The sequence below is a fragment of the Neofelis nebulosa genome, chromosome 16 (genome assembly GCF_028018385.1).
Source record: "Neofelis nebulosa isolate mNeoNeb1 chromosome 16, mNeoNeb1.pri, whole genome shotgun sequence".
Classification (NCBI taxonomy): Eukaryota; Metazoa; Chordata; class Mammalia; order Carnivora; family Felidae; genus Neofelis; species Neofelis nebulosa.
In genome coordinates this window covers 24,886,400-24,909,685 of record NC_080797.1, presented here as the reverse complement: position 1 = coordinate 24,909,685, position 23,286 = coordinate 24,886,400, and the positions used below count along the sequence as shown (strand labels likewise).

Sequence of the window (23,286 nt, the reverse complement as noted above, 5' to 3'; positions counted from 1 at the left end):
GTGTGGTCTTGGGCACATCACTGGACGCTTTGCCTCCTTTTCCTTTGGTAACACTGGCAACCAGACCTACACCACTGGGTTACTATGAGGGTTAAGTTAATTATTGTGCGTGAAGCTCTTCGTGCCAGGAACATGTGTGCCATTATTAGCTTTGTTAGTTCATTTTAACACAGCCCTGCTTATCCTTTTATGATCTAGGAAACCGAGGCTCATGGAGATTAAGTCAATTACCGGAGATGGCAGAGCCTGAAACCAAACTCAGATTTATCTGACTGCCGTGTTTTCTTCTCATAACATGACTGGGCCTGCTTGATGCTATCGAATTCCCTCTTCTGCTTGCCAGCTTCGGGTTCAGTGTATTAGCCCTTCTTTGTACCGACAGGGGTGAAATCCTATACGACTCAAGCTCTGTCTTTAATCCCCCATTTCACCCATCCCTGGCGGTCAACAAGCCAGGGAGTGGGTGGGAGGAGAAACTTTCCTTCTATTTTTCCTTCCTGTGGGCCTAATCTGCCCTTCTGATGGTGCCTGTGCTGCCTCTGGTTTTCCAAAAGCAAAAGTAACCGTAACTAAATAACAGAAATATCTTGACGAGCAGGACCCTTATCATAACCTGGCCGATTTAGGGGAGCAGATGGCCTCCTGGGACAGTGCTGTCCAACAGAAATGTAATGTAAGCCGTATATGTCTCCCGCTCCCCCTTTCTTCCTTCTACCGACAGACGCTCTGATGGGGAAAAAAAAATGGCCGAAGCAGTAAAGGAGCCGCCTTGTCTCCCCCTCGAATCCGAATCATCCTTGATGGGTGGTTTTGCAGGCAGTTGAGATTTCTCGTGTGGTCACAGAGCGTTTGCGCCTGTCTGCACCCTTTGTAACTTCTCCCCATGCCGGGTCAGGCGTCATGATGGAGGGGAGGGGGGGTGTGCGTTTCAGGGTCTAGATGCACCCTGAGAAGTCCTTTTCAGTGTCTCGGGCCCACAGACCGGCTTGGCCTCCACTGACGACAGCACCCCCAGAGGGGAGAGCGGCCCGATCAGCCAAGCGGACGCTCGGCAGGGCTCGGATTTCCTGGACCGGATGGCGGGCCCGTGCCCGGAGGCCCGCGCGGTGCAGGCCAGGCACAGGATGCGCGGCCGGGCGTGCTCATCCTGGGCATCCGCCGCAGCCGCGGATCCGCCGCGGCCGCCGCCTCCTCCGGGGCCTGGAAACGGCAGGAATCTCCCCACCCCGGCCCCGCGTCCTCCCCCAGCAAGGGGCTGCGGGGCGGAGTCGCCCACCTGTCATCCGAGACGCCCCACGTGGGTCCGCCCGGGTTGGGGGTGGGGACTGAGGGAGGGAGAAAAGGCAGAGGCGGCGAGGGAGGCGGGAGTGAGAGTGGGGCGGAGTGAGGAGTGGAGGCGAGGGGCCGAGCAGAGAGGGGAGCTCCCCCAAGCCGCGCCGTCGACGAGCGGAGAGCAGAAGGAAGAATAAAGGGGACCTGTGGTATCCAGACAGGAACAGGTAAGGGGGGGCAGGTGAACGGAAGGAGGGGAGCGTCGGGCTGGAGAGAGTGGGGAAAGGATAAGAGGCGGGTGGGAGGAAAGGGCTGCGAGTGGGGGACGAGGTTAGATTAGAAAGGAGAGCGGAAGAACGATTCTAGGGCGTGGAGGGGCCAGGGTCCTTCTAAGAGGGGCTAAAGAGGAACCCGGGCCGCAGCGCCTTTAAGGTTGCCAAGGCGACGGCTCTGGCCAGAGCGAGGCGCATTGACGTCAGCAGTCGGGCGCTGATTGGTTGCAGCCGGGTCGTTTCCGGTGGAGCCGCCGCGGAGCCGCTACCGCAGAGTAGAGCGGGGCTGGGAGGGAAGCGCCCGGACAGCTCAGCCAGCCGCAGCCTCGCACCCGCTGTCCCGCGTCCGCCGCCGCCCGTCCCCAGGTGAGTGGGGTCGGCCAGGGGGCCCCGACGCGCCGAGCTTCGCGGCCCCGCCGCCCCTTTGGGGGCGCTGGACCGATCCAAGATGGCGTCACGGGGAGCGACCTGCAGGGGGATGGCCGCACCCCCTGCCCCTCCCCGGCCCCAGCGGGCGCCTCCCCGTAGGCCTCACGCCCCGGGCCGCGCCCCCGGCCCCGAGTCTGCGGCTCCGAGGCCCCCGGGTCGCCGGGACTGCTCCGGTGCGGGGCTCACCGGCCGCCCCGCCCGCGCGCGTTCCCCGCGCTCGGCGGCGCTGGGGCCCCCGGCCCTCCGCGGCCATCGCGCCCCTGCCGCCTCCGCACCCGCGCGCCGCGGCCTCCTCGCTCGCCCTCCCCCATTTCCTGAAGGACATCAGTTCGATTTTACTGGAATCCGCCATCGTTCCCCCTAGCATTGCTGGCTGATCTTGAGACTCGGCCGTTCTCGTTTTTCTTTCTAGGGCCTCCTTGTCCTCTCCAGCAGTGGCTTTCTTTCCCTGGGAAAGCCTTCCGGGTGCTCCCCTCCTCCCCCCTGCTCCGTGATTTTAGCTTGGCTCCTGAATTTCATTTTGTCCCCTTTCACCTCCCCTTTTCTGATCTTCGTCCCCGTCTTTCCTCCGTCTTTTCGCCACCGTCGTGGCCTTCCGACTAGAGTAGGATGAAGGAAGGATAGGCCTCCCTTCTTCATTCTGTGGCCATGATTGTGGCATGAGTGAAGTGAAGGGCACTCTCCTGTCCTTCCTCTCGAAAATAAGTACATGGTCCCTATTAACCCCTGCAGCGCAGTGCAGGTGTAATGCCAAACAGCTACTTTGAGAGATTGTCAAGCGACTGGCCTTTCTAGCAGAGGAAAGAAAGAACACTTTCTCAAGATGACCCAAAGGAAGTGTTTCTGGCTGGTCCGAGGGTCTGCGGTCTGAATCAGCAAGTTTCCCAAAAGTGTGTTAAATATGCCCTCTCACGTAATCCTTTTGAAACTGAATTTTATCACAATTGAATTGACAAAAGAAAACTGAGTTTTCTTATGAGCAGGTACAATGCAGTGAAAGTTTAAAAGGAGTTAAATAATTTTGCGGGGGGAGGGGAGAAGCTAAATTGTTGGGCTCTTAGTTTTAAGAAGGAATACAGAGTATATCCGATTAAAAATACTAAGACAGTCAAGTTTGGATTAAGGGGTTCACATGGTGACCGCATTAATCTTGGGGCATTTTTGTTAATTTGCTCCCTCAGGAAGACCAGCCAGTGTGTTCTTTTTAAGACTTTGTTTCAAACAAAAGGTCAATTTCACTTGTTAGACCCAGTTCTCTCATTTCTACCAGCCAGAGTCGTGATCTTTGAATGGTTTCTCTGATCAGTTGAATACATGGATTGATATTCCTGAAACATGTCGGAATATTTTGGAGCATAAAAGATCTGATTTATCATTGTTCTTGGTGGCCTTTGGCATTATTTGAAATGTAGAAAATTCACTGAAGTGGATTATCAGTTCTTATGACGGTCTGACCTGGAAAAGTGGCTGGTATAAATCCAAAATTAAAGAACCTTTTTTTTTTTTTTTATTGTGTATTTCTGAAGTAGCGTGGTTCTTTTTCTGTGGCTTTTAATTTATGTGCTTGTCAGGGAGCTACAGACTTTCTCATGGTCTGTTAACTAGTCTGCTTGTGGGGCGCCTGGGTGGCTCAGTCGGTTGAGCGGTTGAGAGTCCGACTTCGGCTCAGGTCAGGATCTCACAGTCTGGGTTCGAGCCCCGCATCGGGCTCTGTGTTGACAGCTCAGAGCCTGGAGCCTGCTTTGGATTCTGTGTCTCCCTCTCTCTCTGCCCCTCCCCTGCTCATGCTCTGTCTCTATCTCTCAAAAATGAATAAACGTTAAAAAAAAATTAGTCTGCTTGTTATTGACCTTTATTTGTCAAAACAAAATGAATAACAGTGTAACACTTTGGCTCTTAATCTGGGGTTTCTTTTTTTCTTTTAAATTTAGAGTTTCCTCTCTGGTTTCGTGTGCATTATATTTGGAAAAGACTGATGTGTATTGAATTCATCTGGGAGGGGGAGAGGACGTCAATTTTATTTTCTAATCTTAATGGTTTAATAATTAGGAGTTGGAAGAAAAATAACTTATGACTGTGTTGTTAAATTGGTAAGCTTTAAATTCCGGGGTAAAGTTAGCTGCTGTTATATTTCTACTTATTTTACTTTACATCCAGGTAGTTTGAATCCTCTAAAATTCATTAAATGCAGTTTATTGATATCTTCATGTACACTTTTTAAAATGTTTTTATTTATTTTTGAGACAGAGACAGAGCATGAGCAGGGGAGGGGCAGAGAGAGAGGGAGACACAGAATCTGAAGCAGGCTCCAGGCTCTGAGCCGTCAGCACAGAGCCCGACGCCGGGCTCGAACTCACGCACCGTGAGATCATGACCTGAGCTGAAGTCGGACGCCCAACCGACTGAGCCACCCAGGCGCCCCTTTCACGTACATTTAAAATTTAACCTGTTTTAGCATTTTTCTGCCCAGTCAAAGAAAATGTTTTGACATTTACCTGCCCAAATCTTATATGATTTATTTGGGAAGGTTCTTTGGTTTGTTTTTGCTTTTGTTTTTTTCTGTTAAGGCTGTTTTCTTTTACCAGTGTGTTTGTTATCACTTAGGGCCGGGATTTTATAAAAGAATCTGGAATAAAAGGTTGCTTTTAAAATTCGTCTGGAGATCATTTTGTGTTTTTAGAAATTTTGATTATGCTAGTGGTTGGCTAATCCGATCCTTTGCTCCAGGGGTTTGTTGAGCGACATTAGGACACTCGCCCAGGATAGGAGTCAGGTACAGGGAATGTCGGAAGTTCTTCATTGTGCTTCCTTGCTTTCACTTAGAGCGGACTTGTGTGCACTTGTAATTCTCTGTCCTGTTTGCCATTTACACACTTCCCACATCATCGTGATTTCTTTGCAGGGGGAGAACTGAATGAAATTCCCTTAGGGTCCTGACTCCTCAGTGGCCCTCCTCCGCGGGGGATAGTGGCTGGTCCTTCCTCCCAGGAGCGCGGGTTCTTGCCTCTTGCTGTTGCTGCCTGCAGAACCCAGATCCCGCGCCAGGAACTAAATGAAACACTTCTTTGGAAGAATGCTATTTATTTCTTTACATATTTTCTTCGCGAACCCCCACCTCCCTGTTTAAAAAAAGAAAATCTCCGGAAAAAAAAAGCCCTTGTGATTCAGTTGCCTGATGAATTTCAGTCAAAGGCCAGATCGGCATGTGCTCTTTAGCAATCGTTGGCCCAAGCCTGTGTGTGTGTGTTTTCGCCCGCAGACAGCCATGGCCTCCGGCAGCACCGCCAGTGATGAGGAGCGCAGCCTCCGCGAGTGCGAGCTCTACGTCCAGAAGCACAACATCCAGGCGCTGCTCAAGGATTCCATCGTGCAGTTGTGCACTGCCCGGCCCGAGCGACCCATGGCATTCCTCAGAGAATACTTCGAGAGGCTGGAGAAGGTAAAAATACACGCGGGAGACCCGACGAGCCCGGCGACTGTTACACGTAACGCCGTCGAACGTCCCCAATTTGTACCACTTGGAAGAAAAGGAATTTGGACCAAACAAGAAATCCAAACTAGAGTTTCACAAAAAGAAGTGCAGTTAAGGCATTTCTAGTAATTTTTAACTTCGTGATCGGTAGAATGCCTCAAAACAAACCTGCATGGCGAGTTTAGCTGGGTAACGGAGGGCTTCTAAACAGTAGTCCCTTGTAACCGTTTTAATTGACCCATAAACCTGATTAAAATAACTAGATACGGTTGATCAGAGGTAGCGGTTGTAGGACACGAGAAGTTCTACAGTGCTTGAAAGCAGCTAATGCTTCCGTTTCCTTCCACAAAACGAGTGAGCTTCGTAGACCTTGTTTCACCTTTTAAAACTAATGTAATGAAGCATTTGAGTCTAGCTTCTGACAAAGCGGGGGATCTGAAGTAGAGGCGTCCGTTTCACTGTGGACTGTATCTCAGATGAGTCGGACTGTAGAGCAGAGACGCGAAGGGTGACGTGAGCGAAGGGTGACGTGACCGGTGTCGGAATTTTCCTTTACTTACGGTTTTGGTCAGGACTTGTTTCCTCTTGAAAAAGAGCAATTCAGTTTTTATTGTTTATCGTTCGTCCTCATTGCGTGTGTCACTGTGACCTAAGGATATGCTAAGTGCTTTTCTAAGCCGAATGGTAATCAAGGACAGTGCTTCAGTTCACTTCCCTCAAGAAATGATGAATGAGAAAGTCTGGAACGTTAAATGCTTTCCGTAGTTTGATTTGTTTCTGTAAATTGAGATAAGTTTACAGGGTTTTTTATACATACTGGAGCTTTGATGTGGTTTGAAATGATTATGAACCACTTGGGAGACATTTCTTAGGTATGTGGTGATTAATCATTTAATTGTGTAATAGAAATATTTGTAATATATCCCATTTGTTTGGAAAATCTTTCAAGTGGCGTACCATATTAGTAAAGAATCTGTGTATACTAAGATTTTAAAAGTGTTTGGGTAGCTCGGTGATCAGACATTTTCTACTACTGTTTTGTTGAAAAGGGGTTTGTTAAAATTGGTGTTTAATACCATGATTAAGAGAATTAACAACAAAAGAACAAGTAACCGGTTCCCAGGAATGTGGCCTCGCTGTTTTAGAATTGTATTAGAAAGTCTCGTTTGCTCGTTGTAAGCAATTTCCAAATCGTTCGTGAAATACTGTAGAGCCAGGCTGCCGTGGGCGTTCCCTGTTTTGAAATAAAGTGCGTTCCTGGAGATCTGGTTCTGAAATGGGTCACTGTAAGGTGATCCCTCTTCGCTTCAGACATCAATAGAAACCATCAGATGAGGGAATGAAGTGGGTGGGACATTAAGGGTGTGTCTTTTTATAGGGAACATGGAGCGTGTGGTCACTGCAGCGCCTGGCCTTACCCTCGCGCTGCCGAAGCCTTACCGACAGGGGAGGCGAGAAAGCGTCCTTAACGGAGTGTTTTGCAGATGGGATTTTTAGATTTAATGTGTATTAGCCTCTTTACCTCTTAACAAGAGTCCTGGCTGACACACTCCTTCCTGTAACTCAAGGGTCTTTATTTCACATGCGCACATTCCTTTAGCCAGGGTCCAGTGTAGATACCTGGGCTTTTAAGGAACTAGATTTTCAACTTTTCCACAGGTCGTTGTTCTGTACGTTAGGTGTTGGGTTTAGTATGTCTGGAAATACACAGTCACGTTCTTGTCACCTCCTTTCCTGTGTTAGCCAGGGGTCGTGTTTCTGGACCTTGAGCCACTCAACGAGAAGTGTGCCCCAGACTCACAATTGGTCCATTGGAAAGCTTCTGCGTTTTACTTCAGACTGTCATCTGAAATTGAAGTCTGCACTTGTGCATGTATTTATTAGAACCTTGCCTGTCTGATAGGTCAGAGGAATTTTAATTGCCGGGACCACTGAGTGTCTCCTGTGTGCCAGGTTCTGTGTGAAGCACTTTGCACACATACATACTCCTCATTTCAGATGTGAGAGGTAGGTGACTATCACCATGTTAAGAGGTAGCGGGTAAAACTAAGAAGCGGAGTGATGTGGCTGTGTACATGTGGTGTGGCAGTTAACTTGTACTGGGGCGGCATACGACCCCCTCCTCCCCCACCCCGATCTCAGTGGCTTACTCCACATAAAGCCCCCGATTGCAGTGGCTGACTACAGAAGACCTTCTTTTTTTTTTTTTTTTTAATTTTTTTTTCAACGTTTTTTATTTATTTTTGGGACAGAGAGAGACAGAGCATGAACGGGGGAGGGTCAGAGAGAGAGGGAGACACAGAATCGGAAACAGGCTCCAGGCTCCGAGCCATCGGCCCAGAGCCCGACGCGGGGCTCGAACTCACGGACCGCGAGATCGTGACCTGGCTGAAGTCGGACGCTTAACCGACTGCGCCACCCAGCCGCCCCCAGAAGACCTTCTTTCACTGTCCTGGGCAGCTCTTCTGGGCTCAGCCCCTCCTGTCTTCCTGACTCCACATGTTTCTCGTTCTGGAGCTGAGTGCGAGGAGCAGCCACGGTATAGAGCATGCTGTTGCTCAAGGCGAGAACCACCAGAAGCCCAAGCAGGGCAGACCATCAAAGTGGGCGCAGTATGGTGCGTCCACTTACATTCCAAGGCCACACCCCACGTCCATTTGCTTGGAAGTTTGTCTCCCCTGTGGGGAAGAGTGGAACGGCGAGGGGGGAGAGAGAACGAGTAATTGTTGGAAGCCTGTTAAGTAAGTGGTGAGGACACTGAGAACTTAAACTCGAGGACGAATGCCGGCAGCCATGAAGTAGATTAGGAGGGTTTTTTGATGTGTTTTTTGGCTCCTTTTGGCTTTTGTTTTAATAAGTGGGAAAACCGAAGAGGGGAGAGGCTGGCGGCAGAATGACGACAGCAAGGAAAAGGATATAAAAATGTATCCTAATATGTACTAGGATTCGATCTCAGTAATGGCTGTGAGTCACCAGGATGAGGTTATATCTGATTGCTGTTTAAAGAGGATCCATGAAACAATGTTAAAAATCAAAATGCTTTTGGTCCTTAAAAATTATCTTAAAAATTCATTTAGATGTCGTTCCAAATGAGATGCCGTTTGTGTCATTTTTCGTGAAATTTTTGTGAAATGCCAATGACAGATTTTTGGAGGTAGAATTTGTGTTTTAATTTATGGCCTTCAGCTAAATTTGAGGAGACACGAGTTTTATAGTTCTTTGTTAGTATGAGGTGGAAAAACTTACTGGTTATTGGAATTACCAGAAGGAAAATGAAGTGGGTTTTCTGAAAAATGTGTTTAAAAAAATTTTTTTTTAAAACTCTTATTTAGTTTTGAGAGACAGAGAGAGAGCACAAGCAGGGGAGGAGCAGGAGAGAGGGAGACACAGAATCCAAAGTAGGCTCCAGGCCCTGGGCTGTCAGCACAGAGCCCTACTCCAGGCTTGAACTCACAGACTGTGAGATCGTGACCTGAGCTGAAGTCAGCTGCTCAACCGACTGACCGCCCAGGCGCCCCTCTAAAAAATGTAGTTTTAAAGAAAATGGTTACATGTTTGCACATGGTTCAAAATTTTGCAAGTACAAAAGGGTGTGACATAATAAAATATAATGAAATGCATGACATCTGTTTCCTATATAAATATATAATCTAACATAGTATAGAAGATATTTTATCTGAGTAAAATTGTACATTGTTCCATAATACTATATAAATATGTAGTAAAAAGTCCCATTCCATTGTCTTCTTGAGTGCAGCCAGTTTTCTATAGATAATATATGGGCATTTACCTACAAATTCATATATAAAAAAACTTCCTGTTTTCCAGCAGGTGCATGGCATTCCATTGTATGGAAAAACTATAATTTATTTAACCATTGAGGACCATTTGGTTGTTTCCACTGTTAGGCTATTACAAACTATTACAAATGATACAATGAGTTACTTAGTATATATGTTTTATCACATATATGTATATGTTGGAATAAATTCTTAGAAGTAGAATTTCTGGATTAGTTGGTCAAGAAGTAAATGCATTTGTAATTTAGTATAAAGCATAGTAAGATTGTTTTCATTGTATGTTTTTCTTACTGTGTTTTCTTTAAGTTTGAAAATTAGAAAATCCAGAGAAATGAGAAAAATAAAGCCAAACCTTCTCTCCAGAAAAGAATAAAAATCAGGCATGATTCTCCTAATAGAAATTAACATTGTTAATACCTTGATGGTTATCACCCTAGTCTTTGTTGTGGCATATATAAGCTCTTTTATTTGTAGAAGCAGGGCTAAATACCATGCAGAGAAAAAGTAGGCATCTCATTAATTTCTTTTATCAAAAATCTTTTTGAAATTATCAGTAAATGCGAATAAGTTCATTTAGAATTTGAAAAATGGTTTAGAAAAATAATGGAGAATGAATGAGTCAAGTGAATGAGAGCAATAGTAGAGAATACGTTCTTGGGTTTTTTGTTTTTTTTTTTTCATTTTTATTTTATATCAAGTATAATAACTTTCTTTACTGCACAGTTAAGAGGCATTTCTTTTTAAGGCCCTGGATCTGAAAAGTAAGAATATTAAAGAGTTTATCTCAGTTTTTGTATGAATTGATGTAATGAGATTAAAAACAAGTGAACTTTTGGTTTTAATTTCGGTGTAATGAATAATAAATAATATAATAAAGGTATTAAAGAATATAAATAATAGAGATAATAAAGAATGCTTATAGCTCCTTTGGGAGAAATATTATTAGATCTGATCTTACTTAAATTCTTGGTTACCATCGCATCATTTCATAATTTGTTTATATCTGAGACTCCAGCCAGAATATGAATTCCATAGGCTTAGGACCCTTTCCTGTTGGTTTTGGTATTGTCTTTTCCTAGCATCGACTTGACATGGCAGATCCAGAGAATACTTAACTGAATTAAGGACATAACCCAGTAACCTAGACATTGTTTTATCACTTTGCTGTGCCTGAGTGGTTATTTCTAGGTAACAATTCTTTTGGGGTATGTGTGTGGTGGGGAGTCTTCATGCTATCCGTAGCAGCATACGGAAACCTAATTCCCCAGGATTTTGTTTTGCAGTTTATTGCTGTTGTGTGCATTAGAAGGCATTGTTGTCAATGTATTACCATAACCAGTATCTAATTTTTTATTTGCATGTTATGTGTCCTTGTACTAATGGCTTTCGTTTATTATTAAACATGGTGTCTACTATCATCTGAGGAAACAGTATAGCCCTTTCAGAGTATTTCTTTTCAAACTCGACTCCATTTTTTTTTGCATTTGGAATGGCCTTTCCCCCCTTCACTTTCACATTGGTAATAGAGGAAGAGATTTTCAGTGATTGAGATTGGGTCACACTAGAGAGGATACGAGAAGACCAAATTGACATGCTGAAGGATCTCATTTTATAAACGTGTAATTTTTTTCAGGAGGAGGCAAAACAGATTCAGAATCTGCAGAAGGCGAGCGCCCGTGCAGATTCGAGGGAGGATGAGATCTCTCCTCCCCCACCCAACCCAGTGGTTAAGGGCCGGAGGCGACGAGGTGCCATCAGTGCTGAAGTCTACACGGAGGAAGACGCTGCGTCGTACGTTAGAAAGGTAGTTCTGCTGTCCGCACGATGGGGCAATGTTTTCGGGACCCACGTGGTCGTCCGCTAGCCGCCTGTGGTGATGCCTGCACCATTAAGAATAGTAAAACACAGGATGGGTTGTACTTCGTCCTGTACGGTTCTTGGGTCCCGGGGAACAGGTTACTGTACTAACATGCCATTAGAGGAAATAACTAATAATGATTGTAAAACAGCGAACGGTTGTATTTGGGGGATTTTCTTTTCCGGTTGCTTTGCAGTAGAAGAAGCGGGCAGTGTTTTTTCTCTTGAATCATGGTTTCTTTTTGACATCCCGTAACTCATGTCGTGAACCTTTTATCCTGGAAGCTTCCTTCCTCCTTTTGGCTCTTCCTTGGAGCCAGCCTGCCATTTTGAGTTCTGCTATTGGCCTGAAGGGGGAAGAGAGTTGTCCTGACGAGAGGCTTGTGAAGCTCATAGTACGTGGTCACGGTTTAAAAAATGACTAATTGTCATAAACTGCTTAGTTTTGCCTCAAAATAATGACCTTGCAAGGTGTTATGGTTTGTGACTTTAGTCGTTGACTGGAAACCAACTATGAGCCTTCAATATAGGCTTGGTTGTAGGAAAGGGGATTAGTCAGTCAATATTTATTGAGTACTTTGTAGATCACAGATAGTACAAGCGTGTTGTGTTAAATAGTTAACTCAAAGCAGTCTTGTGTAAATACCATAGCGTATCTTGACGTTTAATTGAAAGGCACGTTCAGACATGATCTGGTTTTGGTTTATGGAATTGTCATTGGCTCTTCTGTTCTTTTCCAGGTTATACCAAAAGATTATAAGACAATGGCTGCTTTAGCCAAAGCCATTGAAAAGAATGTGCTCTTTTCACATCTTGATGACAATGAGAGAAGGTAGGTTCGGGTTCTTGGTTATACTGTTTTTTCAGAACACCCGTGGTCCCAAACTAGTCTGCTCACCGCGGCAAGTTTTGATAATCTTTCCCCCGATGACGGTCCAGGCTGAAGATCTGGGAGCTTTAAGTCAAAGGGTGGTGTTTGGAATCCATAGAAGATGCACATGAGATGTGACTTGAGGCCTTGTGTGTCTTGCAGCGATATTTTCGATGCCATGTTTCCGGTTTCCTTTATTGCCGGAGAGACCGTGATTCAGCAAGGTAAGGGCTGCCGCTTCCGCGGCCTGCAGTGCTGTGGGCCTGCAGGATTTTGTTAATTGGAGTTCGTTTTCTTCTTTTCGGCCTGCCATTTTCCTTCTGTCCTACTGCGGGATTTTCCAATTTCTTTCTTTCTTTTTTTTTTTGAGTATCGTTGACACACAATGTTATATTGTTTTCAGGTGTACCATTTACTGATTTGACAGGTTTGTACATTAAGCTGTGTTCACCACGGCTGTAGTACCACCGGTCCCTTTATAGGACTATGACGGTGTCACTGACTGAATCCCCTAGGCTGTGCCTTTCTTCTCCGTGACTCACTGATTCTGTGACCGGAAGCCTGTCCCACTTCCCTTTGCCCATTTTGCCCTTCCCCCCACCCCCTGGCAGCCTTCGGTTTGTAATCTGTATTTATAGGTCTGATTCTGCTTTCCAGGTGTCTGTTCATTTGTGGGTGTGTGTGCTTTTTCTTTAAGATTCTATTTATGAGTGGAGTCATAGGATATTTGTCTTTCTCAATCTGACTTATTTTACTTAGAATAATGCCCTCTAGGTCCATCCATGTTGTTGCAAATGGCACAGTCTTCTGATTTTTTTTTTTTTTTTTTTTTATGGCTGTGTAATGTTCCATTATTTTCCTTATTCATTTACCTGTGGATGGACATTTAGGGTACTTCTATATCTTGGCTATTGTAAACAGTGCTGCGGTAAACATAGGGCTGCATAGATCTTTTCAAATTTGTGTGTTCATTTTTTTCGGGTAAATACCCAGTAGTGGAATTATTGGATCACTGGTATTTCTATTTTTCATTTTTTAAAATGGTTTAACGTATTCTAATAGCAGACTTAACGTGGACAGCACAGAAGATCAACAACGTTAAAAACATGTACTTGTGTGTAGGACAACTCAGTTAGAAAAGCATAGTGAGTGGATCACATCTACTGTCTGATAAGAATGCTGCAAACACTATTTAGTTGTCATCAATATACTTGTTTTAAGAAAATCCAAAGGTTGGCATTGTCCAGAAAAATGTAACAGGTTTATTTATTATTGTTACATAGTTAAACTGCTGAAACGTGTTCACTGAGACATTTTGACTTGCATTAATGCTTTATGTCCCCGCATTTATATTAAAAACTCACACACGGGTGCCTGGGTGGCTCAATCAGTTAGGCGTCCGACTTTGGCTCAGGTCATGATCTGGCGGGTCATGAGTTCAAGCCCCGCGTTGGGCTCTGTGCTGACAGCTCGGAGCCTGGAGCCTGCAGCCTGCTTTGGATTCTGTGTCTCCCTCTCTCTACCCCTCCCCCACTTGTACTCTCTGTCTCTGTCTGTCTCTCAAAAATAAATACTAAAAATTTTCTGTGCAAAATATTAATATGTTATTATATATTATATATAATTATAATATTAAATAATACTAATAAATACACATTTTAAAAGTTTTGCTGTGCAAAAACTTTTTTTTTTTTTTTTTAAGTAAATTTATTTATTTTGAGAGAGAGAAAAGCCCAAGCAGGGTCTGCGCTAATAGCACAGAGCCTGATGGGGAGCTCAGTGTCAGGACCCTGGGATCATGACCTGAGCCAAGATCGAGAGAGTCAGATGCCTAACCGATTGAGTCACCCAGGGGCCCCTGCGAAAGCTTTTGATTTTGATGTAGTCCCTTGCCTACGGAGACATCTCTAGAAAAGTGTTGCTGTGGCTGACGGGAGAGAAATACTGTTTTCTCTTACAGGATTTTTATGGTTTCAGGTCTCATATTTAGATCCTTAATCCATTTTGAGTTTATTTTTGTGTATTATGTTAGAAAGTGGACCAGTTTCATTCTTTTGCACGTAGTGTCCAGTTTCCCCAGCACCATTTGTTGAAGAAATTGTCTTTTCCCCATTGTGTATTCTTGTTTCCTTTGTCGTAGATTAAGTGAGCATATACTTGTGTGTTTATTTCTAGGCTCTGTTCTGTTTCCTTGATCTGTGTGTCTCATTTTGTGTTAGTACCATACTGTTTTGTTTACTGAACTTTGTAGTATATCTTGAAGTCTATCTGGTATTGTGATACCTCCAGCTTTGTTTTTCTTAGGATTGCTTTGGTTATTTGGGGTCTTCTGTGCTGCCATACAAATTTTTAGTATTATTTCTTCTAGTTTTGTGAAAAATGCTGTTGATATTTTGATAGGGGTCATACTGAGTCTGTAGATTGCTTTAGGTAATATGGACATTTTAACAACATTAACTCTTTTAGTCCTGTGACCATGGAATAGCTTTCTGTTTGTCTTTGTCATCTTTCATGTCTGTCATTTGTGATTTACGGTTTTTAGAGTACAGATCTTTTACCTCTTTGGTTTATTCCTCGGTAGTTTATTCCTTTTTGGTGCACTTGTAAATGGTGTTACTTTTTAGATTTCTCTTCCTGCTAGTTTGTTACTAGTGTATAAAAATGCTGTTGATTTCTGACTATTAATTTTGTATCCTGCCACTTGACTGAATTCATGAATTGCTTCTCGTAGTTTTTGGTTGGAGTCTTTAGGATTTTCTATGTATAGTGTTGTTTGTGTTGTTTGCCGATAGTGATAGTTGAAACTTCTTGCCAATATGGATGCCTCATTTCTTTTTTGTGCTGATTGCCGTGGCTAGGACTTCAGTTCTGTGTTAAATAAAAGTGGTGAGAGTGGACATCCTTGTCTTGTTCCTGAACAGAGAGGGAAAAGCTCTCAGTTTTTCACCTTTGATTCTGATGTTAGCTGTTTGTTTTTTGCATATGGCCTTTTGTTGTGTTGAAGTATGTTCCTTGTAAAGTTAATACCTATTCTCCTCTAACTATTCAAAAAAAGAGAGGAGGAAAGCAAGCTTCCAGATACATGGCTCCAAGGCCAGCATTACCCTGATGCCAAAACCAGACAGATACCACAGGAAAAGAAAACTATAGGCCAATATCACTGAGAACACAGATGCAAAAATCCTCAACAAAATATTCACATTCAGCAAGACATTGAAAGGATCATTCATCACAGTCAGGCAGGCTTTATTCTGGGGATGCAAGAATGGTTCGATATTTGTAAATCAATCAGTGTCCTACACCACCACATCAACAAGACAAATGCTAAAAATCACATGATCCACTCAACTGATCTTTTTTTTTTTTAAATTAAAATCCTTTGAACTTTGGGGCGCCTGGGTGGCTCAGTCGGTTAAGCATCCGACTTCGGCTCAGGTCATGATCTCGCGGTTCGTGAGTTCAAGCCCCGCGTCGGGCTCTGTGCTGACAGCTCAGAGCCTGGAGCCTGTTTCAGATTCTGTGTCTCCCTCTCTCTCTCTGACCCTCCCCCGTTCATGCTCTGTCTCTCTCTGTCTCAAAAATAAATAAACGTTAAAAAAAAAAATCCTTTGAACTAAAAGGCACACTTTCCCTAAAGGACTACTGTTTTCTCTAGTATCTGATTCAGTTTTGTTTATAGTAACTTTTGGAGGATATTGCATTTTAATTTTGAATGTTGTGTGAGATTTTAGAGCCATGTATATTTCGTATATCCTTTATATTATTAACCACTTACAGAGTAAAATAAAGTAGGAAGCGGCAAAGCAGTTGCATTCTGAATCACATAGCACATCTGTTTATAAGGTTCTCGGGCTTCTGATTCTTAGCTTTTTTGCCTTGTGTATTAACATGGATCTAACCTTATGGGTATCCCCCTCCCCTGTTTTCTTTTATTTACTCTTGATATTTTCGTGGGTCTTCATAATCCATGAGTTTTCCAGTGTAGTGATAGTCTGGTATTTTGTTACTTACTCTGTTTGTTTTATTGTCATGATCATGTAGCGGGTGCTGTCTTTGTACACATACAGCTTTTGTTTCGTTTTAAGTTATTTTTCAGAGCTGTTCTTTACCATGAGATGACTAAAAAATTGATCAATTTTATGGCTTTAAAAATATATCGTTGGACTTTTCTTCCTGAAAGGTTGTGTTAATTTACAACACGCTTTCTTTGATGGCACCTCTGTAAAATAAATTTATTTTTACATTAATTTGATAGTTCTGATGTATGTTTCCTCAATTTGCATTATACACCTAACTTTTTGTACTCTGTTTTAGGTGATGAAGGGGATAACTTCTATGTGATTGATCAAGGAGAGATGGATGTAAGATTTAATAATAGAAATATGTTGATAGTCGTAAAGGTGAATGTGTCGATACTGATTACTTGTAAGAGTTTCTGAAGGGCTGTTAAAAGCCTCGTATGTCAAATTCCAGCAACATCTTTTGCCAGGTATTTTAAATGACACAGAGAAACTTTTTAACCTATCGAAAGGCAATTTCGTTCGCTAGACATTCAGTTTAAATCTCTTGCTGGAGTCCCCGGTTAAGGCGCGTGTGCGTACTGTGTGGTAAGGTAGATGTGAGGGAGACTGTCTGTCAGACCTGGGAGTTGGCGCTGAGACTAGGTACAGCTCTCTTGATCCTGTGAACCTTGTTTACAAGGGAAATGGGCATAATAACAGCACGGCTGTCGCAGGATCATTAGTTCAGTGCCGTCTGCAGGAGGCACGGCGCTCTCGAAATGTGCACGCGGTTGACGCTTCGTTTACCTCTGCCCTGATTCTCCCCGTGGGGAACGTTCTCATGTCGGGTAATTAAGCCCGTGAATCACAGACACTCGGGTTTGCGCTGCTGTGTGCTACAAACATCATGTATTCCGGTTTAGAAACCAAGTTCAGTATTCTGGCTCCTTGGAAGGTGTTTAATCCCAGTGTGTTTGTGTGTGTAGGAAACAACCGGTCCTTTGTCATTTGCCTTTTAGGTCTATGTCAACAACGAATGGGCAACCAGCGTTGGGGAAGGAGGCAGCTTTGGGGAACTCGCTTTGATCTATGGAACGCCTAGAGCCGCCACTGTCAAAGCGAAGACGAATGTGAAACTGTGGGGTATCGACCGGGACAGCTACAGAAGAATCCTCATGGTGAGCCGGCACGGCTCTTGGAGTGCGACGTAGAATTCAGTCTGTGTCACGGGCGTTTGAGTCGTATCGCCAGGTCTTTTAGAACAAATGTCTGGCTGCAAATAACACGGGAGACACATGTGGTGCGTCTCTAGTGGTCGGCCCACGTTTGGGAACGTCCCCATTTGCACGTCAGGTAGCTTGCCAGGTGCTGCTTCTGAGAGCACGAAGTGCCTTACGGCTGTTTGCAAGTAACCCGCTTCCCTAAACGGCAGGGGGGTTGTCGGTAGTGCAGACGTCCCCTCGTAAGACCGGGGGAAGAAACAAAATGATAAAACCATTGGAACGTTCTGCTCATGTAGAACCTTGTGACAGGTTTATAGAGTAGTTTCAGATGTTAAGTGCCAGCTGCTGGCATTCGTCCTCTTGAATGGTTTCCTTAAATTTGTGCCGTGCCTGTCTGGCTATTTGACAGTCTGCAGTTGGATGTACTTCGAACACTTGCTGTATTTGGGGGATGTGTGTGTGGAGATAGACATCTACGCGCCTGTAAGGACGTTCCAGAGGACTGTGCTCCCCCCTCTCCTTCCTCCAGATGCTTGGCGTTTACCAGACCTCACAGATAAGACAGCTTGGTTAAGTCAGGGGCTGGGGGACTGTTTGCGGTAGAAGGTCTGCAAGCGGTAGCCGTTTTCTTTCCTTCGTTCTGTGGAAGGCTGGGGTCGTGGGCAAGAACCCTGGGCTGCAGATACGTTCAGCTCTAGTCACTCACGTAACTTGGTAGCTTTTTTGGAGAATTGATGGTGCGTCTGGCCTTTCATTAATTGCTTGTCCTAGGCACCTTCTTTGGCCAGATGCCTGGTCCGACTTTTAAGGGCGAGTTACTCAGCTGCTTATTAAGCTGAACCAGCGGCTTTGCCGTCTTCAACACGAAGCATCAAGAAGCATCAGCAAGCTTTGACTTTTTTTCTTTTTTAATGTTTACTTAACATTTAATATTTATTCCGCAGCGTTATGTGATAATTACATATTTTTAAGATCACTTTTTTTTTTTTTTCCATTTATAGGGAAGCACGCTGAGAAAGCGGAAGATGTATGAGGAGTTTCTTAGTAAAGTATCTATTTTAGGTGAGTTTTGGAAGATTGCACGGAGAATTGTTAAATTGAAGTGTTAGTGATACATGCTTATGTCATAAAAACTGCCCTGGTTATCAACTCACTTTTTTCTTTTTTTTTTTTTTTGCTAACAGTAATGACAAACACAAAGTTGAAGTTTGACCAAGTTAGAAGTAATTTTACAGTGTATTTAATCTACTAATCTATGATACACCTCTTTACTAGTGGTGGACGTGGGAAAAACTTCCTGCAATTATGTGCTACTCATTCCTCTGGGAGAGACAGAAAGGCTAAAAGTGTCCTTCTTTGCTGATGGACATTGGCAGTCATTCCCCCTCTGATTTCTGTCTCTGTTGCTCCGTCGGTGAGTTGACTGGTTCAGGAGAGTCGAGCGTTTCCACGAATGCCTTTTCTCTGTAGAAAAATTAGGTGTCATTTTCTGATTTTCTCTGAAGAAGTGCTGGAAGTTTGTTGAAATTGAGTAAAGCAGGTTAACTGGACATAGTTGTATTTTGTTTCACGGCCTCACAGATGTTGTTACAACCTGCTCTGCCGGGGGCGGGGGGGGGGTGGTGATTCTTAGGGAATAGTCTTCTGCCATTTTGTTAGAGCGAGTTGACTTCTCCCCCCTCGTTTGTCCTTTCTCTGAGTGGGTTACATCTACTTAATGACTTGGGTTTCCGTTTGGCTTTGGGGAACTGTTGTCCGGTTCTCCTCATGGGTTTCATAAATAAATTCAACTTCGGGTTTAAATAGGTAAGTTATTTCTGTGAACCCCTGGGATAGTACGGATGGTGACACTCTCTATGACTTTTGGGTCTTGATTCGCATGGACGGTGTTCTTCAGGAAGACTTAATGATTACATTTTTTATTCCTTTACCATTGGGTGCAGTTGATAAGTTAACCTGGCCACCGGACCACTGAAGTAAGGATCTAAGAGTTATCTGTAAGTAGGAGGAGGATCTTGGTGAGACTTGAGGTGATTGAAGAGAGGCGCCATGTTGAACCTGCAACACTACTAGAATATTAAATGGGCATGGCGATGTGACTCATCGTTTTGATAGTTTTGACATTTTTAGCAGTGACAACTAGCGTAGAGAAATTCTTTCGATTCTCGCCTTTCAGAATCTCTGGACAAGTGGGAACGTCTCACAGTCGCTGATGCGTTGGAACCTGTTCAGTTTGAGGATGGGCAGAAGATTGTGGTGCAGGGTGAACCAGGGGACGAGTTCTTCATTATTTTAGAGGTAACGGAGCCTGTGTTTGATATTGGGGGGAAAAAGCAGTACACCATAAGAGAGAAAAGGGGCTCATTCTGATTTCCAGCTTCACTTTTTAGTAATACCTGATAGATTTTATTTAAAAATTATCTCTCACTTAGAAATGGTGTTGTGCCAGGCCACCGTATTTTAAATGAGTTGGAGTCCGTTCTGGAAGGGCTGTTCAGGAAGTAATGGCCAGATTCTGAGCTCCTCGATCTTTTATCACGCAAGCCAAGTGAAACTTACCCATTTAGCGTAACAAACTATTACGGGTCTGTACTGTCCTTGTCAAAATCGCGTGTCTGGACCATTTGGCAAATAAGGGTTAAAGGCAAGCGTGTAAAGGCTGAAAGCTACTATGTTTTCTATCTTCACAATTCATGGAAATGCATAGCAGATACTCCTGCCCGCCAACCAGAGCCTAAAGAGCAGATTTTGTAGGAATGTGGCTCAGTAGATGCTAATTGCTAAAAGCCAGGAGTCGAGCAACTGTTTTCTTTGGAAGGCCAGTTGGTAAGTGACTGAGGCTTTGTGAGCCGTGGGGTTTCTGTCGCAAAGACTCAGCGCTCGCACTTCGACTTTCTTAGCGCAAGAGTGCAGCGCAGAAGCGGCCAGAGACGGCGTGTAAATGCGTTGGTGTGTTCCTGTGACGTTTCGTTTATAAAAACAGGCGGCGAGCTCGGGTTGGGCCCCCCCGGCTGCGGTTTGCCAACCCGAGTCTCAGCCCTTTGGCTCCTGGGTGTGAGAAGGGGCTCCGGCAGGGCCGTGGGGCAGAAGGGGACTGGAGCTCACGTCGTGACTCTCTTGAGTCATCTTTTACGCGAACGGGAGGATTTGAAATCGCTGCCGCATCTTTTTTTAATTTTTCTAGGACAAAGTAGCCCCGCTTGCATCTGCAGAGGGGCACCCTGGATTTGAAAGTATCTGTTTTGCCATTTGGTGGTTTTATTACAGGGCTCAGCTGCTGTGCTACAACGTCGGTCAGAAAACGAAGAGTTTGTCGAAGTGGGAAGATTGGGGCCTTCTGACTATTTCGGTACGTGGCTGTCCTTCAAGTACGTAGTTCGAGTCCCCTCTCAGGGAGATAACGCTGAGAGGTCTCTCTTCGTTCTGTCTTTCTCCCGAATATTACTTTTTCACTGTAGTCTTTTTGGCTCTCCGAGAGAGGGAGATTGTGACCTTTACCCATCAGTAGTCCGGTCGCCGACGGTCTCCTGTCGGTCGTGTTTAAGTGCGGATGTCGTGGGGCCCGTGCCGGGCTCGAAGAGCGGTAGACACGGCCTCCTCGTGTCCCTTAAGCGCCCCCGCGGGGGTGCTCCCGGGACGCCCGCCTCCCCTGACCCGTGTCCCCCCTTCGCAGGTGAGATCGCGCTCCTGATGAACCGTCCTCGCGCTGCCACGGTGGTCGCTCGCGGCCCTTTGAAGTGCGTGAAGCTGGACCGACCCAGATTTGAGCGCGTCCTCGGCCCGTGCTCAGATATCCTCAAGCGAAACATCCAGCAGTACAACAGTTTTGTGTCGCTGTCTGTCTGAGACCCGCCTCCCGTGCCTCCCTGTCGTCCCGTCCCCGGTCCGTGCCTCCCTCGCGCAGACGGCTTTCCCCCCTCCTGGCAGCACGGCGGCTTCTCGTCTGTTTGTATTCAAAGTCGCTTCTCTCGCACCGTTTTTCACGTGGAGCGTTGACCGGATGCCCCGACGCAGTTAAATAAACAGAGTTCTTTTCTCTCTGTGCAGTGGTAGTTGCTCAGCCCGGGCGGCCGTGTAGGGCAGGGGGGTGCCAGGGCGAGGGGCTTCTGTCGCTCAGTGACACAACTTTCCGGTTACCGTAGGCATATTTTAGACTGTACTCATATGTGCTGTGCTGCTTTATAGAATTAATGATTTCTCATTAAGTTCCGAGGATTAGGAAAAACAGACCTAGCAAAATACTAGTGTAGTAGAAAGACATCTGCCTGCACTTAAACTAGCTTAAGGGTGGGAAAACGCCCATTTTTGCTAAGGATCGGATGGACGTGATCTGTTGAGTTCTTTCTTTCTTGTTTTTTCTTTTCATCAGAATTTTTGTCAAGCCCCTTCTCCTGGTCTTGTGTCCTATTGTTAGCGTTTCCCAGTTCTGCCATGTGTAGATGTGGCTATCTCTGCCTGCCTTTTGAGTTTGAAACCAGATCTAGGCTGCAAACACTGAGTTACGGATTAACTACGTCTGCCTCAGCTCAAAAATTCTGATTAGACCCGTATTTACCCAGCTAGTGCCAAATGCTGATCACCAGATGCCGAGTCGGGAATAAGGATTTGAGGCCTACGCTCTTGGTCGTTAACTTAGAGCTCTTGGCTAAATGTACATGGTTCAGTTGACTCCGGGATTCCCTCCTGTGTTCATTAAACACCGACTGCAGGAGACTGAGTTTGCTGGGAATAGAACACACGGGACGAATGTCCTAGCAGAAAAATGGAGGTGGTGTTGGTAAAGGGAGAGGTGCCAGGGGCACAGAGTTCAGTGCTGGGGACTCTGTGCCGCTAAATTCCCTGGGGCGGGAGATTTGGGAAGAGTGTTCTACACGGGCGGGGCGGGGGGGGGGGGGGGGGTGAGGCGTGTCTCTGTTCTTCCAGGTTGAGAAGTTCCGCTTTTCCATTTAGCATTTCTTTCCCTGGCAAACGTTTTTTGATGTTTTACAGCAAACTTGTGTTTGGAGTCTTCACCTTATTTCAGTCTTTTCCAGCCTCAACATCCTTCTCTGTTCCATTATTCCATGTGCACCAGTGATAACCCAGTGGTTTATTTTTATTTTTGTTATTTTTTTTTTAAACAAAATTTCACAGTTCTGTCATGTTAGGCGCTGTTGTTTTCATCGTGATTTATATATAACGTACGGTTACATTGGGGAGTGACTGCCAGCGTTTTTCCATCTGTGGGCAACTGGCTGTGATTATCAGTCCCGGGACTTCCAGCCCTTTCCTGGGGAATTTAAATTGGTCGTGGCAGGTTTGGTTCATAGATTTGAACGGTTTTCAGGTTTTGTTAACTGAGTTTGGAGGATAAATCTGGGAAAGCGGTTTTATTTACATTTTAGTGTGAAGGCCACCACATTACAAATTTTTGTGTTTTTCAAAATTACACTAAATGAAGGTTTTCTGATCTGTACTTTGTGTTTAGCTATCTTTTCTATTTAAAAATGAAAAATAAAAGTTCTGTTCTTGTTAGCTTAAAGCTTGATTTAATCTTTGTTTAAATGCCAAAACTGTACTTAACTGAATTATTTAGAATGCCGTAAGTTTGCACAGTTTCATATATGTATATAATCATGTTCACGTGTATTTGGATACATATAATGCCTTCTAAATGAGTTTTGCTCTTAAATCATTTGGCTTGCTGTTGACTCCCTTTTGTAGTTTTTAATCTAAGGAACTTTAAGTCTAAACTGAAAAGTTATCACATTTAAAGCTTTCTCTTTGTGCAATCTGAGTATATGTCAGAAATCACAACTGGCATAATTTGTCTTAGTTGATATTCAGGGCTTTAGAAGTCATTGTTTCCGGGCGTGGTTAAGTGAATTTAAGAGATTTATTGCTCTAGAAAGTACAGATGGCCAAAGGACCATTTTGTATTGTTTCCTGGTTTACTAGTCTGGTTATACTGTGTGTGCTAATATACTCTATTCTTTTTGTTATAGATTGTCTTAACGGTAGGTCAAGTAATAAAAAAAATGAAATAATTTACATTCTTAAATGAATCGGTTTTTCTTCCCCTTCTCCTTTCCTTGTTGTCTTCTTCCCTG

General features: G+C 44.6%; 1 protein-coding gene across 3 annotated transcripts; it reads left to right on the top strand.

The window, feature by feature from the left end:
- The first annotated feature begins 1,365 nt into the window (after positions 1–1,365).
- PRKAR1A (protein kinase cAMP-dependent type I regulatory subunit alpha) lies at positions 1,366–21,232 on the top strand. 3 transcript variants are annotated; one of them, XM_058705745.1, is made up of 12 exons: positions 1,381–1,499; positions 1,776–1,910; positions 5,233–5,412; positions 10,879–11,049; positions 11,843–11,934; positions 12,136–12,197; positions 16,288–16,334; positions 16,994–17,152; positions 18,199–18,259; positions 19,374–19,495; positions 20,465–20,546; positions 20,871–21,232. In XM_058705745.1, the coding sequence occupies exons 3-12, from the start codon at positions 5,239–5,241 to the stop codon at positions 21,041–21,043; spliced, it is 1,143 nt and encodes a 380-aa protein (XP_058561728.1). In that variant the 5' UTR covers positions 1,381–1,499; positions 1,776–1,910; positions 5,233–5,238; the 3' UTR covers positions 21,044–21,232. The 3 variants fall into 3 exon arrangements, with proteins under 3 accessions (XP_058561729.1, XP_058561728.1, XP_058561727.1); XM_058705746.1 differs by lacking the exon at positions 1,776–1,910 and having other exon boundaries at positions 1,366–1,499; XM_058705744.1 differs by lacking the exon at positions 1,381–1,499 and having other exon boundaries at positions 1,757–1,910.
- Positions 21,233–23,286: the final 2,054 nt, after the last annotated feature.